General features: G+C 37.7%; 1 protein-coding gene across 6 annotated transcripts in view; it reads right to left on the minus strand.

Annotated features, from left to right (window-relative positions):
• Rbms1 (RNA binding motif single stranded interacting protein 1) overlaps positions 1 to 15510 on the minus strand; it is a 227866-nt gene that overhangs the window by 87246 nt on the left and 125110 nt on the right. For all 6 annotated transcript variants that reach the window (XM_042683411.1, XM_042683409.1, XM_042683414.1 and 3 more), the window contains exon 2: positions 12025 to 12200. In XM_042683411.1, coding sequence (XP_042539345.1) covers positions 12025 to 12200 — 176 coding nt within the window. The remainder of the gene's footprint in view (positions 1 to 12024; positions 12201 to 15510) is intronic.

Genomic DNA, 15510 nt, shown 5'->3' on the forward strand with positions numbered 1-15510 from the left:
AAACTTTTCCTGATGCCTCTCCCAGCACATGAAATCACTTCTTAATCTTCAGAGCACCATCTATCTCTCATATTCTGCTCTTCTTACGTGAAGTTTGTTTTCTATACAAGACAAAAACTCTGGAAGGCAAGACAATGTACCATACTTAGTTTAATGTCTTCCAAAAACCACTGGCTTGGTACTTCATAAATACTGATTAAATCAGAAGAAATAAGAATCAACACTTATTTTTACTCAAGATGACTTGGTCAGTTTTACTCAGATGGAAGAACGTTCATTTATAGGAAAACTGTAATACCCCTATATTTTCTGTTATTTTCTTAAGCAGTTAGGATTTGTCAGACAATGATCCGTAAAAGAACATTTCTTTTTATCTAGGCACACTCTCAGGCACCAAGCACATGACAAATGGCATGCTTTTCTCTTTGTTGTATAATGTCTGAGCAATGCACATTAGCCAACCATGAGGTGTGTTTTTAGTAACCAACTATGTATGCTAAAAGGATGACTTTATTAGATATCAAGAAAGATGGGGTACTTCATACTACTTTTCAGAGTGGTTGAACAAGTTCACATTCCCATCAACAGTGTAATAGAGTTCCCTTTTGGCCACCTCCCTACCACCATTTGTTATTGTTAGTTTTCTTGATAATGGCCATTCTAACCGAGGTAGAAGCTCAATGTTGTTTTGATTCGCATTTTCTTTTATGAGCAGAGATGTTCTAGATTTCTTCATATGTCTATTGGCCATTCTTTTTTTCCTTCTTCTGAGAAGTCTCTTATCTTTAAGTCTTTAGCCCATTTATTATGTTGTTGAGTTTCTGAGGGTTTATTTTGGGGGGACTTAATTTTTTGACCTCTAAGTATATTTTAGATATGAGGCAAAGTTAGTAAAGATTTTCTCCCATTTTGTGGTCTTTCTATTTATCTTGCTAGCTATATCCTTTGCCATGCATTTATCCAGTTCTGGATCTTTATTTAGGAAGTTTCTCCCTGTGCCTAGAAAGCCTAGGGTTTCCCTTACCCATTCCTGTAATGTTTTCACAGTATCTGGCCTTCCTGAAAATACTAAAGCTTCCCTAACACCCAGTAATCCCATTCCTGGGCATTTATCCAATGGACTACAAACCAGGCCACATGAAAGCAACCAGCACAACCATGTTCATTGCAGCACTGTTTACCATAGCCAAGATACGGAATCAACCTACATGTCTGTCCCTCAGTGGATGAATGGATCAAGAAAATGTGGCATATATACACAATGGAATTCTACTCATCCATCAGAAAGAATGATGTGTCATTCATAAAGAAATGGAGGAAGTGGCGCTGTAGGTCAAGCGGTAGAGCGCTCGCCTTGAGCTGAAGAGCTGAGGGACAGCGCCCAGGCCCAGAGTTCAAGCCCCACGACCAACAACAACAAAAAAAAAATGGAAAGACTTGGAAAAAATTATATTAAATGAAGTAAGGCAGAGACAAAGAAACACAGGTTTCCTGCATATTTTCCCTCATTTGTGGTAACTAGAATGTACCTATAAATCTACAAGTAAACACAATGAATGATATATATACACACACACATACACATACACACACACATATATACATACACACTGGGACATGATAAATTATAAAAGACTGTAGACATTTGCTTAGGCCAAAGAAGGATATGCATAGGAGTGGTTGACAAAAGCTCAATAACTATGCGCAACATTTGATCATATAAAATAATATTCAATGAAATGAACTCCAAGAAAAAAAACAAGAGACACTTTTCTAAGTTGCCACTGTTGCTGTTTTTGTTTTCTTTACCTTTTGTTTTCTTTGTATTTGGGAGGGTAAGGGTAGGCACAGAAAAGGTGGAACAAAGGTACTTGTGGTACTTACTGGACACTCTGTGGAAAATGAACTGTATGTCTTATAGGTGGAGATGGAAGGGAAAAATCGGGAGAGAGAGCGAGACAGAAGGGGAGACAGTTCAAAAGTATTGTACTCACTACTCATTACCTGATTCATGTAACTGTAACCCCTCTGAACATCAACTCTAAAATAACAATTAAACATAAATTATGAAGTAATTAATAAAAAAGAAAGATTGGTTCCTCTTATATCTTAACCCCTTGGAACTTCTGTTTCTATTGGTTGGTTTTTCTATCATGGCAGAATATCTGGGGGTTGGGGGAAAATGAATCTTCTAAGCTTTTGGCAAATGGAAGACTATTGGCACTGGCAAGGAGAACGATCACAAAATAGCATTAAAGTACATTTAGGAGGCAGAAAACACAGTGGTTCTCAGTATGGGCTCTGGAGTCAGACTGTCTGAGCTCAAGTTCTGGCTCTACCATTATCAGCCAAATTATCCTGAGTAATAACAAAAAGAAGTCTCCCTCAATTGCATCCTTCTGATGGAGGTTGCCAGTGGGGGTAATAATATTATGGGGGTAATAATAGTATTTTCTAAGGATTGAAAAATAAAAGCATTAACATACCAATACAAGGAATTTTTAACATATCATGTTAAAAGTTTTACTTTTGACAGACACATAAAAATCAAACCTATTTACCAAGTAGAATGTAATGTTTCAATACATATGTGCGCTAAATAATGATAAAATCAAGGCAATTAGCAAGACCAACACCTTAAAATGGCATTGTGGTGAGACAGCCAACATGTGTACTTGAGAATATACATTTTGAAATTTACAATATTGTTAACTGCAGCCATCTTTCTGTGCACTAAAAAGATTTTAGAGACTTTTACTCCTATGACACGACCTTTGCCTTCATCTATGGTTAAATTCCACCAAGGTGCTACAGAAATCTATAGTTCATATGAAGGAAGAAGGAAGGAACATATAATAAGTATCATTTGCACTCACAGAAAAGGAAAGTATGATATAAAGAAAAACTGAGCAATGATGATCATCATTTTCAGTGCTGGCTTTCCAATTAAATTTTGCTAAATTTACTATTAAAATTAGCAAGCAGCATCCTGTGCAGAATTTGTACATTACAGGAGAGAATGGCTCTTTAGAATGCCTAGAGGTGATAAAAACAAAGACTCCTAAAGAAAAAAGGTTAACTAGCAACGAATTAGGTTGGCTAACCATCTAAATATCCATGTTACCAATGGATTTTTCACTAAAGGTAAATTAAGAAAATAAGCACAACAGATTTTCTGCCAGAAATATTAAGTACATGCATTATAGTAGGTACTTAGCAGTGATTGTAGGTACTTAGCAGTGATTGTATTTGAAGTTTAAGTTATTCAAGACACTAAAAGTCTCTGACCTACCATCATTTTTAATTTTGCTACAGCACACACTTGAATTGTGGGCACTCTGTAGAATCAAGCAAGCCATATGGCCAGTGAAGAAGCATAGCCTATCCCCCAAAGTCCAGATTCTCTCAGGTTATGCTTGAGTTTGCACAAGGTAGCTCTCTGGGATCCCTTCCTTCCTTTTGTTCTGCTTTTTTCTTTCCTTTTTCTTTTTTTCTTTTTTTTTGGATTACCTCTACCTAAGAAACAAAGGGTAGTTCTAAAGACAAACCTAAAAAAAAAAAAAAGAGTGGATAGAGACCTAACTGAGAGGGTTCTCTATTGAAAAGCTGGTATTTATTTCATGGAGATTATTTTTAATGCCACAATTATGTTTGCACAAGTCTGTGATCTTCAAAAGTCTTTAGGTTATACTTTGCTGTGTCAAAGTACTATACATGAAGTACTTCCTGCAGTCCTGGATTTCTGCAATTTCTGACTGAGAATCTAAGCATGGCTAACCCAAGAGATAAATGAGAAAAGGGTCAGAGAACACACTACTGCTCCTCAGTCCTCAACTTTGCTTTGATATCTGCTTTTTAGCAGGAAAAATCATAAAGATTATGTATGTTTCCCAGTGCTAAATGTTCTTTAAACTCTTCAATAACATAGAATCTTACTGGATACTGTCTAGGAGGAAAGAGTTAAATCATAATCAGTAACTATTTTGACTTAATACAGATTGGATGAGACAAAGTCTGAAAGCTCCCTATCTTTGATCATACTTTTTCAGCCAAATGCTTAAACTCTTTGGTCCAAACCCTCACTGTGTAATTTATTACATGTCATTCTGTTATGCTAGCACCATGTATTAGAAACTACTGCTATTACTATTTAATGTGTAAAGAATCTTCTAGATCAATAAAGAAGGATTCTTGAGAGGCTAAAGAATATTTCTAATAAAAAGAACTGTGTTTTTGTTTACTACTTCACGTTTCCCTATCTAGTTTTCAGTAGGCATGTAAAATATAATTTTTAAAACTCTAAACTCAAGTGACTACAATGTTGTCCTTTGTTTCTGTTTATGCCAACTATAAAGCAGTGACTACAGCAATAGTGTGATTATTCTGGAAGAAAAGGGATGACCGTTTAATTCCAGAGTAGAGAGAAAACAGCAGAGAGACTGTTTAAGACATCTTGGAGACATAAACAGAGATACCCAGAAAAAGAAGACAACTATTTTAAGTTGTCCATTTTCCTATTAGTTGCACTAGTTAACACAACTGGAACAACCTAGAGTGTTCTTTTAAAATCAGTGCTAGAAGTAGAGCTGTGGCTCAAGTGGTAAGAGTACTAGCCTTGAGCAAAAAAGCTCGCAGACAGTGCCACAGTTCTGCATTCAAGCCCCAGGACCAACACACACACACACACACACACACACACACACACACACACACACACACACACACACACACACACACACACACACACACACACACACACACACACACACACACACCACATGCTACTCTAAAATCACTGCAGACAAATAGAAGAGCATTCGGCTCACTGGGATGTGTTTATGGATACCATGAGCAAAGCACTACTACATCTAGGAAACACAGGGATAGAGAGCGCTGGAGTTAGGGCCCAAGAGAAAGGTTTCAGAGTTAGTACCATTCCTGCTAATTCAGTGCAAATTTTCTCTTTATTCAGAGTTAAATTCTGGCTCAAAACTTAATGATACCATATCTGAGACATGGCCATTAAGTTTGGATCTCTAGTCCATTTCATTCACAGTCCTGGATCAAGTCTTCTCCTCCAGCACCTGAGAGTCTTCTCCTCCAGGCCAAACTCCTACTTTGCTCAGAACTACTGTCCAGGCTAAAGCATTCTCTGTAACTAAAAAATCGACTCCAACCTTTCAAGATTCTCAATCATGATGTTAATGACATGCCCTGGCCTACATATCCTGACTTCCCTTGACATCTACATTTTATCCTCTGGTCACCAGAAGCCCTGGCTAACAGTTGCTGGATACTAGCTGCGACCAAGAAGCTCTCTTTGTGCCTTAATGCCTTTTTCTTTTCATTCTTTTCTGTGCATTTTTAAACATCTAAGCATTCTCACACCTCTGAGACTCTTCTCCATGCTTGGAAATACCAGTAGTTATCTTTGTGAAATTGTATTTGTCCTTTAAGGTCAGTATGTCACCTCCCAGAATGCTACTCCAGTCCCCTCACATCAAGGTTAACACAGCTTTCCTCTGCCCTCTCACGAAACATCACAGATAAAAACATTATTTTATTCTGTCTTGAACTTGGCGGTTGTTTCTACCTCTTGTTGACCTGTCTTTCTGTTCTGCTTCACATTTTCAGATCTGTGTTACATTGAAAAGAACAAGGAATACCTGCAACAAAAGGGTAGGAAATTAAAAATGTATTGGATATTATAACCATTGAAATTGGTTGTATTTCAAAGATATTTCCTTTTGATTAGTAACAGGCTATCATATTGAAAGTTAGATTTAGTTTCACATTTATATGAAAATCATATGTTTCACTGTACCTTGAAACAAATTAGAAATCACTTGAATAAAAGGAAGGAAACTAATTGACTGAGAATTAGCTTAGAAATGAGAGTACTATCCAAAGTGGCTGAGGTAGAAACACTTCCTTTTATTTTAATGACCACAAAGTGTTCTTCCTTTAGAATGGGTTTGGATCTTCTCATAAGAGTTCAATGCTGCCTCAATCTTTTTCTTTTCTTGGCCAGTACCAGAGCTTGGACTCAAGGCCTGGACACTGTCCCATAGCTTTATCATTCAAAGCTGGCACTCTGCCACTTGAGGCATGGCTCCATTTCCAGGTTTTTGATGGTTAAGTAGAGATAGGAGTGTCATGGAGTTTTCTCCCTGGCCTAGCTTCAAACTGCAGTCCTCAGATCTCAGATGCCTGAGTAGTGAAGATTACATGTATTGAGTCAGGAGCACTCAGCACTGTAGTAATTAATCTGTAGGCTACCCAGTTTCTGCCAGCAGAGACTCTCATACTTTGACTACTAAGAAAACCAGGAAGAGCTATGAACCAAATCTTGCACACAAATTCTGCTTTTTTTATTATCAGAAAAAATAGATACACTGGAGGATTCTTCTAAGTCTAGTGATTCCTACCCAAAAGAATGAATGTGTTATGTGAGGCTGCTCCAAACCAACCCTGAAGAGAGAAGCAGCTACAGTTATGTTATGCAAACTATTTCCGGGGCTTTCCCTGCTTTCAAAATGAGAGACTGGTGGGGATTTTTCTCCTTAGCTTCAAACATAAAATTAAATACAACATAAGTATATCCGAGTAGCTAAGACTTTTAGATGCAGGTATAACTGAGTTCTAGGAAATGAAAGAACAGTATCCTATAGGTAAACATCTCTAATAAAAAAAAATCCAAAATGCAAAACCTTCACACACTGACATGACTCCATAAGTAGAAAGTCTCACATCTAACTGAATGTGATGGGTTCAAGTCAGAACCCAGGTACATTAAGAACAACTGTGCTATGATCATGAAGTGTACATAAACCACAATGGATTTTGTGTATAAACATGGATGGTATCCCTAAGATATCTCATTATACAAAAGAATTTCAAAATATGAAGTCTGAAATACTTCTGGTCCAAAGCATATCCAACTTGAATAGGATTTAATGCTGATCATAACCTTTTGAGAAAAGCATTATTAGACCCATTTCATAGGCTATGGGTTGAAAAATCAAGGACTTGCCAAGCACAGGGGCAAGGTAATATTGGGATTTCAAAAACCAGAAACTCTGATTCTGCGAATTTTATAAGCTAGAAGAGAAGTCTGTGAAGATGATATGCTGTTTGCATTCTATAGTGTCACAGACCTGCTCCTATGCAAAATAATAGACACTTGGGAGAGAGAAAAGTATGGAAATAAAGTGCACATCACGAGGTAGTCAGATATACTCAATAGGCAAGAACATAAGGAGCAGATGTATTAGTGTGACCTAAACATTCAGGAAACAGGGAGAATGTGGCTTTGGCCTTATGGAATCAAAGAAGAGAAATGAGGTGCCTGAGGTAAGGTGAGTGACCACCAGAGCAAATTGTTCTTTTCTGTCACATCATAGGGAGCAAGGAAAGAAGCACCCAATGCTTCTAGCAATGAGAAGGAAGAATGAAGAAGACATGGTGACTAAGGCAGAATGGCATGTGGTCAATGACTACTTCAAACTGCAGTGAGTGGAGTAAATCTGAAAAAGTGAGTCGAGAGGAAGGAGACCATGTTGAATTGGGGGCCAAAATATTTAAGTGAAAAATGTATAGAACATTGGAAGGAGTAGAGAATCCTGTAACTAGTGGAGAGAATAGAGATTACAAAGAGTTGAGGATGAAAGGCCGACAGGGAAACAAGCTAGAGGAAATGATGGCTCTCTATGACCTTGGTACAGCTTTGAGAACCTGAAAACAAAAGGACAAAAAACAAAACAAAACAAAAACACACCAAAAAACACCAAAAGCCATGAAAGCCCTTAACTCATCTGTCTAGAAGTTCAACTAAGAAGTCTATATGACAAAAAACAACAGAGTATATGTTTAGCTTGATTTCAGGAAAGGGAAACGTAAGAATATCTGAAGATCAAGGTGTAGCAGATTATTCCTTGTTGTTACCCAGACCAGTCCATCCCCTAAGCATGCTGGGACTCTGCTCTAATATACTGTAATTTTAGAGTGGAGGACTTGTTCTAATATACTCTATTAGAGTAGTAGAGTGTGAAATGAGGAACAAGGTTGCGATGGCCTGGGAGAGTCACGAGAGCACCAGATTTCCCATGCACATTTCACAATTTAAAAGTTAACTGGAGCTTGTTGGCTCATTTTGTGAAATGCTCCCCCCTTCAAAAAAAAAAGGATCTATTTTCAATACGCATGATCTTTGCACCATCACTGTGACCATAAGTGCTGCTTATGGCCAGTCTTCTCAGGATGTTAAACTGGTTGCTAAGATCTCTACTAGGTGCCTTTCCTCTTAAGCATGGTGGTCACAACTTTCAGTATTATGAATCAAAGTTTTGAGGCTGATATTTTTTTTACTCTATGACCACATCTGGCTTTTCACCAACATTTCTTCTTACATTCTAACATCTTTATGCTCTACTCCAAATATAATGTTTTAAATAAAGAAATATGCATACATATCCACATGCATACCCACATATGTAGACATATGGTATATACATACATTTATGTCTGTAAATGTATATAAATACATACATACACAGATACATTATATATGTTTGATACATACTCACACACACATATAGGTATATACTGCTTTTCTCTCCACTTTTTAAAGTCTTCAGGCTATATATGCCTTTAAACTCAATGCGCTGTTTGTGTGGAACTGGGCTGCTATTAAAAAACACTTTGAGTGTCTTTTTCCATCTCTTTTAGATAACCCTCAGAAAGAGCTCATTTCTTTCAATTCTTGCTTCCTCTCCCAACTCAGCTTCATCAGGCAACTTGTAATTAAATTTTCAGTTTTAAAATATTTTTCTCCTTTTTATAGGTATGGATTTACACCTAGCTTTTCTGAGAAGTTACAGATATTTATTTTTCTAAAATCTCTCATTATATCCACTGGGTTGTTTGCTCTAGGATGAGTCACTTTCCCATAAGCTTCTTGTCACTTCTATGTCACTTCCATGTCAGACTGGTTATTCTTCATTGGAAACAATTAAATGTTGACATGAATGCATTTTTTTGCTTTCTCTATATTTTAAGACATGAAATTGTCAGCAAGTCAAATGTGGAATTTATTAGATTTTCTGTGCTAAGTGGAATGAAGCTTCCAGTTGATTTTGAGATAACATCCCCAATTATTGTTACGTCTTGCCTTGTAAGATATCCATCAAGAAAATTATCAGCAGAGTTTAATATTGAGCCTGGATTTTGCAAGAACCTCTTTGTGCAAATGACAGAAGAAAAGTGGTGATGGCAAATGCTTATTTCTGCTACTGGCAATGCAAGGAGAGTAATCGCTACCCATGTTAAAAAATCATACCTATCAGAGAGACAAACAACGACAAAGGAATAAATATTCTAGGGAAAAAAAATGTTCTTCTACTATGTTTGGCATATGTTTTGACTTATCACCAGAATCACTGGCTCAATTTTTCAAATACATATTTACTAGACATGAATATTATTCTATTACTCTATTATTTTATGCTTTCTTTACTGTTTCCTTGATATCAGCACTCCATAATCAAGGAACAATCTGACTTTTGGAATCATCCTCTCCCTTTCTACACATACTTTGACAATTTGAGAGTTAGCTTCTTACTTTTGTTCTCTACAAAGCTGTATTTTTAGGTTCTTAGACTTCATGGCGCTACATCTACCTGTAATTATGCTGCAAAAGCATAAGATGATACTGATGAAAGGCCAGCAGCAGACAAGACAGAAAAAGGCCTATCTGTGGTCTTGAACAGCAGCAACTGGGCAGGCACACCTGGCAGGGTTCCTGCTGCGTCTGGCCAGACAGGACAAACCCTAAAAGCTAGGCTTGCTTTCAAAGCAGACCCCAGTACAGAGCATTTCACATTTGTAGAAGCCAAGGACAGAAGTCAAGTTCAAGAGGACTGGTAAAAAAGGGAGCCACTGGAAGGCAAAAGAAAAGGTCTTGAGGCTGGGAAGGTGGCTCAGTGGTAGAGCGCTTGCCTTGCATGCCTGAGGCTCTGGGTTGGATTCCTCAGCACCACATAAACAAAAAGAAAAAAGCTGGAAGTGGTGCTGTGCCTCAAGTGGTAGAGCGCTAGCCTTGAGCTGAAGAGCTGAGGGACAGCGGCCAGGCCCAGAGTTCAGGCCCCACGACCAGACCCCCCCCCAAAAAAAAGAAAGGGTCTGACTATGATGGCCTTTTCAAAGCTCTCCAGATCCTAAAGACCACCACCTATGGCCCAACCTTTCCTCTCTCAAAATAAAATAAAGCAAAACCACCACTACCTCATATGGAAGGCCAGATGTTGCTTTTAGTCTCAGTTTGGAAATACTGCCCTTGTCAATTTTAAATAGTTTTCCCCTTACCAAAAGAATAAGTAATGGATTTGGACTTAATCTAGCACAAGAGAAATGAGACTCTACAAATAAGATGTTTTGACAGGCTTCAGGGAATGAGAAATATTCTCTAGTAGAATAGAAGTCTTGTACCATTATGCAAAATTTCCTTTAGTAAAGGACCATTACTGTCTTAGGATAAATAAAAAGTGCTGTTAAGTCAGACCCAAAGAAACATAGGTTTCATGGTTTCTCTCATTTGTAGTAATTAGAATGTGCATATAAATCTACAAGTAGAAACAATGATGGTAAAAGACAAAAAAAAAATAGACTTGGACATGAGAAACTTAAAAAGGACTCTAAATATTCACACAGTGAGACCAAAGGAGGATATTCTTAGGGTGGGATCACAAAGGCTCAAGAGTTATGTGAATATGATTATATAAAACGATATTTATCAAAATGAACTCCAAGAAATGAAGTGAGGTTTTTGTTAGTTTACTTCCCCCCACCCTTTGTTGCTGTTTTTGATTTTTGTACCTTTTGTCTTATATGTAAGTTTATCTGTTTTGGGAAGAGTAAGAAGGAATACTGGTACAGTGTGACAAAGGGTGAACTAATGCAGCAGGGATACTCACTAAGCACTATGTTGAAAATGAACTATACAACTTAGGGGGAAAGGGTTGGTAAGGAAAAAACTGGGAGAAAATGAAGGGAGAGGTGACACTGTTCAAAAAGAAATATACTCATTACCTGACTTATTTAACTGTAATCCCTCTGCACATCACCTTTACAATAATTAATTAATTAAAAATTATTTTATCTGTGCAGGTGTTTATTGCTCAATGTGATTCAATGCATGTTTAGTCTTTCGGCAATGATCTTTGTACTCTACAGTGCTTCTGACTTCTTCTTGTAAATTAGTGCTTTCTTACTTAGCCAGTTAATGTAATTGCAGCAAAGTAGCACATTTATATTCTATTCATCAACAACATTAGCATATAATGCAAATTTACTTTGAAGCTTTATGCACATGCATACTTTTCTTCATAAGATGCAGAAAGTAGAAGTGGGTTCTTACTTCCACAGAGATAAGAGTGAATACCCAGACAACAAAACTGCAGTTGCTCATGATGATGGACTAATACTCTCCTAGCAGGATTTAAAATCATTGCCTACACTGGAGGTGGAAAAATGCAGTCATAATATTCAATGTATATATTTTGGAAAATAGGCCATTTGAAGGGGTAGGGAGAATTGGGGGACGACATTGATCAAGATGCATTGTGCCTCTGTACAACTACTTAAGGATAATAAAAAAAAAGTTAATAAAAATGAGATTACACTATTTAACTGCCTGTCAGTCCAACAATGACAGCTCAAGTTTTCACTCACAGAATTTACTAACCCTCCAGAGGGGTGTCTTATCAAAGATGAACACTCTTAAAAAAAGGATCTAGCCATAAAATGGTGGAAAGTTGTATTTTTCATTTGCTCATCAGATCAAATTCTATTGAGGAAATGTTCCAATTGTTCTTGTTTTATAGGCATTCAGCTGATATTAATGCTAAGTGTCCCGCCACTTAAAACTTAGAACTTATCTTATAGTTTCCTAAGAAACAGTTGATGTCATTGACAATAGGACCAAGGAAATGCTTTGCAGCTACAGCCAACAAGAACATTTGTACTTACGGCTGGCAGAGCTTCACCAGGTCCTGGTCAGTGGTGTTGGGGGGCAGGCCTCTGATGTACAGGTTGGTTTTGCTTAGTTGATCCCATCCTGAATTGCTACTGCTGCTACTGTTGTTATTACTGCTGGTGGTGCTGGGACTGGGAGGGGCCATGGGGTGCGCTGGGACCAGAGACTGCTGTCGGGCAAAGACCAGGAGTGTTAGAATGCTAGAGGTAAGGGATCAAACACTACTCACAGGCTGTAATGACCTCTAAATTAAGACAGGTTACCACGGTTTAAATACAGATTATACTAAACAACTTTGATGTATAAATATTAATTTACACCTTTAAAAATGTATTCATTCTATTACGAAAAATATCTCCTTCAATATGAAGCAGTAGGGTTTTAGTCAGTAACAAATTCTCTATGTGCATGTTAAATGCGGCTAAATTTATGTAAAATCAATTTATTCACACATTTTAAGGAACACATCTTCTGAGACACAAAATTAACTTGCACAGAGCCACATGAGAACATCATCTTAATATACAGTAATTTAAAAATCACTACACTTCTGAGAGGGTTTTCAAATTCTGAAGAACATTTGATTGAGAACTACTGATCATTTTATTAAGAGGATTCTTAAAAGATAAAAAGACAAGAAAAAAGAAAAGATTTCTCTCTAAGTGCAAGAAAGTTAAGAGTGTAATCCTCAACTCAGGAAGACTTTATATAGAAGGGGAGCACATGGCTTCACTGAGGGTCTGGTTGACAGCCACAAGCCTGCTGCTGTCTTCTGTCTGGCTAACCCTATGAAATTTAACCCCTGTGAGAATGGTCCTGTGGCAGCCACCCTAACTCCTGTAATATATGCAATCAAGGGGTCTGTGGCTTATAGTCAGCAGCCAGTTAGGAACAATGTCTGAAACTGTACCCACACCAGTGGGTGACCCTATGTCACACATGTGACTTTTGAGGAAGCTAAGTGGCTCAGGTTGGGACAGGAATGTTCAACCCAAAGCATTTTCACAGCAAATGCTCAGCAGGATAGGAATGGCATCTCCCATCTTTCTAAGTAAAAAAAAAAAAATACTAAACCAACAGTATCACTTACATTAATAATCACCTAACATACTTTAAATCTCATAGCTTGGCTTCTGCTATCACAGCTAAGAAAATTAGGCATGTGGAGGAAAAGTTAAATTACATAATGAAAAGTTTGACAAGCTGACTATTTGCAATAAAAACACACCCTTATTTACTTCACCATGAATTTAGGTGTCCACTATAGGCTCCTGGTACTGCATCGCTGTCCTGGTCATTGCAATCCCACAGTATGTCATTCACAGAAGTAGCTATTTTTCTTTTTTTTTTTTTTTATTGTGAAAATACTGTACAGAGGGGTTACAATTACACGGGCAGGATAATGAGTACATTTCTTATCAAGCATTGTAGCCTCCTCCTTTGTTTCCCCTTCCCATCCCTTCCCACCCTCCCCCCGCCCCTCAATCCTCCTAGCCCCCCCTCCCCCGCACCAAAGTTGTAAAGTTCGTTTTTGACATAACAACTTGTACATCTCATTGTTGCAATGGGTCCACCTGTATCCCTATTTAAACGATTTGTTTTTCCCCTTCCCCTCCACAAATATACCGACATCAAATACAGTGAAAGCAGGGGTTATACTGTGGGGGAGGGACATACAAAGCAACAAAGAAATAATCTTATAAATGTGTTAGAAACAATCACATGAAAGAAAAAGAAAAAAAAAACATTTGAATACATATCTTAGGGTTCATTTCCATAACATCACCTTATCTGACCTTTTCTGCTTGACTCAGACATACACTAGATATTGCAAGTAAGGGAAACCATGGGGCCTATGTTTCTTTGGGCCTGGCTTACTTCACTTAACATAATTTTTTCCAAGGCTTTCCATTTCCTAACAAATGGGGCAATGCCATTCTTTCTGATGGAGGCATAGAATTCCATTGTGTATATATACCACATTTTCTTGATCTATTCATCTACTGAGGGGCATCTGGGTTGGTTCCATATCTTAGCTATAGTAAATAATGCTGCAATAAACATAGTCATGCTAGTAACGTTAGTGTGGTCTTGTTTGTAAACATTTGGGTAAATGCCCAAAAGTGGGACTGCTGGGTCATAGGGGAGCTCTATGTGGAGTCTTTTGAGGAACCTCCATACTGCTTTCCAAAGTGGTTGAACAAGTTTACACTCACACTCCCACCAACAATGCAGTAAGGTTCCCTTCTGTCCACATTCCTGCCAGCATCTGTTGTTATTAGAGTTCTTGATTTTAGCCATTCTAACTGGAGTGAGGTGGTATCTCAATGTTGTTTTGATTTGCATTTCTTTCATGGCTAGGGAGGTTGAGCATTTCTTCATGTGTTTATTGGCCATCCTTCTTTCCTCTTCAGAGAAGTTTCTCTTTAAGTCTTTTGCCCACATATTTAGTGGGCAGTTGTTTCTTTGAAGATTTGTTGTTGGGGGATTTAATTTTTTGAGTTCAAGGTATGTTTTAGATATGAGACCCTTGTCTGTTGTATGACTAGTGAAGATCTTCTCCCAATCCATGGGCTTTCTATTGATCTTGGTAGCTATGTCCTTTGCCATGCAGAAGCTCTGCAATTTCATGCAATCCCATTTGTCCAACCTTTCTTTGATTTGCTGTGTTTCTGGGTCTTTATTAAGAAAATTTTGGCCTGCGCCAAGGAGACCTAGGGTTTCTCCTATTCCATCCTGTAATGTTTTCAGAGTGTCTGCTTTGACTTGGAGGTCTTTGATCCATTTGGAGTTGATTCTGGTGCAGGGTGATAGATAAGGATCTAGCTTTAGTTTTCTACAAGTAATTAACCAATTTTGCCGGCACCATTTACTGAAGAGGCTGTCTTCCATTCTATTTTTTTTAGCTCCCTTATCAAAGATTAGATGGCTATAGGTCTGTAGGTTCATTTCTGGGTTTTCAATTCTATTCCACTGGTCCTGAGGTCTGTTCATGTGCCAGTACCAAGCTGTTTTGATTACTATGCTTTATAGAGGAGTTTGAAATTTGGTATTGATATTCCTCCAGCAGTGTTCTTTCTGTTAAGGATCGTTTTTGCTATTTGGGGTCTTTTATGGTTCCATATGAATTTTTGGATTGCCTCTTCTATTTCCTTGAAGAATGAAGTTGGAATTTTGATAGGTATCGCATTGAATTTGTAGATAGCCTTGGGAAGTATTGCCATTTTCTCGATGTTGATCTTTCCAATCCAGGAGCATGGGAGTTTTTTCCACTTTCTAAATTCTGTTTTGATTTCCTTTTTCAAGTTTTTAAAGTTTTCATCATAGAGTCCTTCACTTCTTTGGTTAAGTTAATTCCTAGGTATTTTATTTTTTGTGGGGCTATTACGAATGGAGTTGCTTTCCTAATTTCAGCCACACTTTTCTCATTGTTGGCATACAGAAAAGCCATTGATTTTTGAGGGTTAATTTTATACCCT

This window comes from Dipodomys spectabilis, unplaced genomic scaffold (assembly GCF_019054845.1).
Source record: "Dipodomys spectabilis isolate Male_0828 unplaced genomic scaffold, ASM1905484v1 ptg000081l, whole genome shotgun sequence".
Taxonomy (NCBI): Eukaryota; Metazoa; Chordata; class Mammalia; order Rodentia; family Heteromyidae; genus Dipodomys; species Dipodomys spectabilis.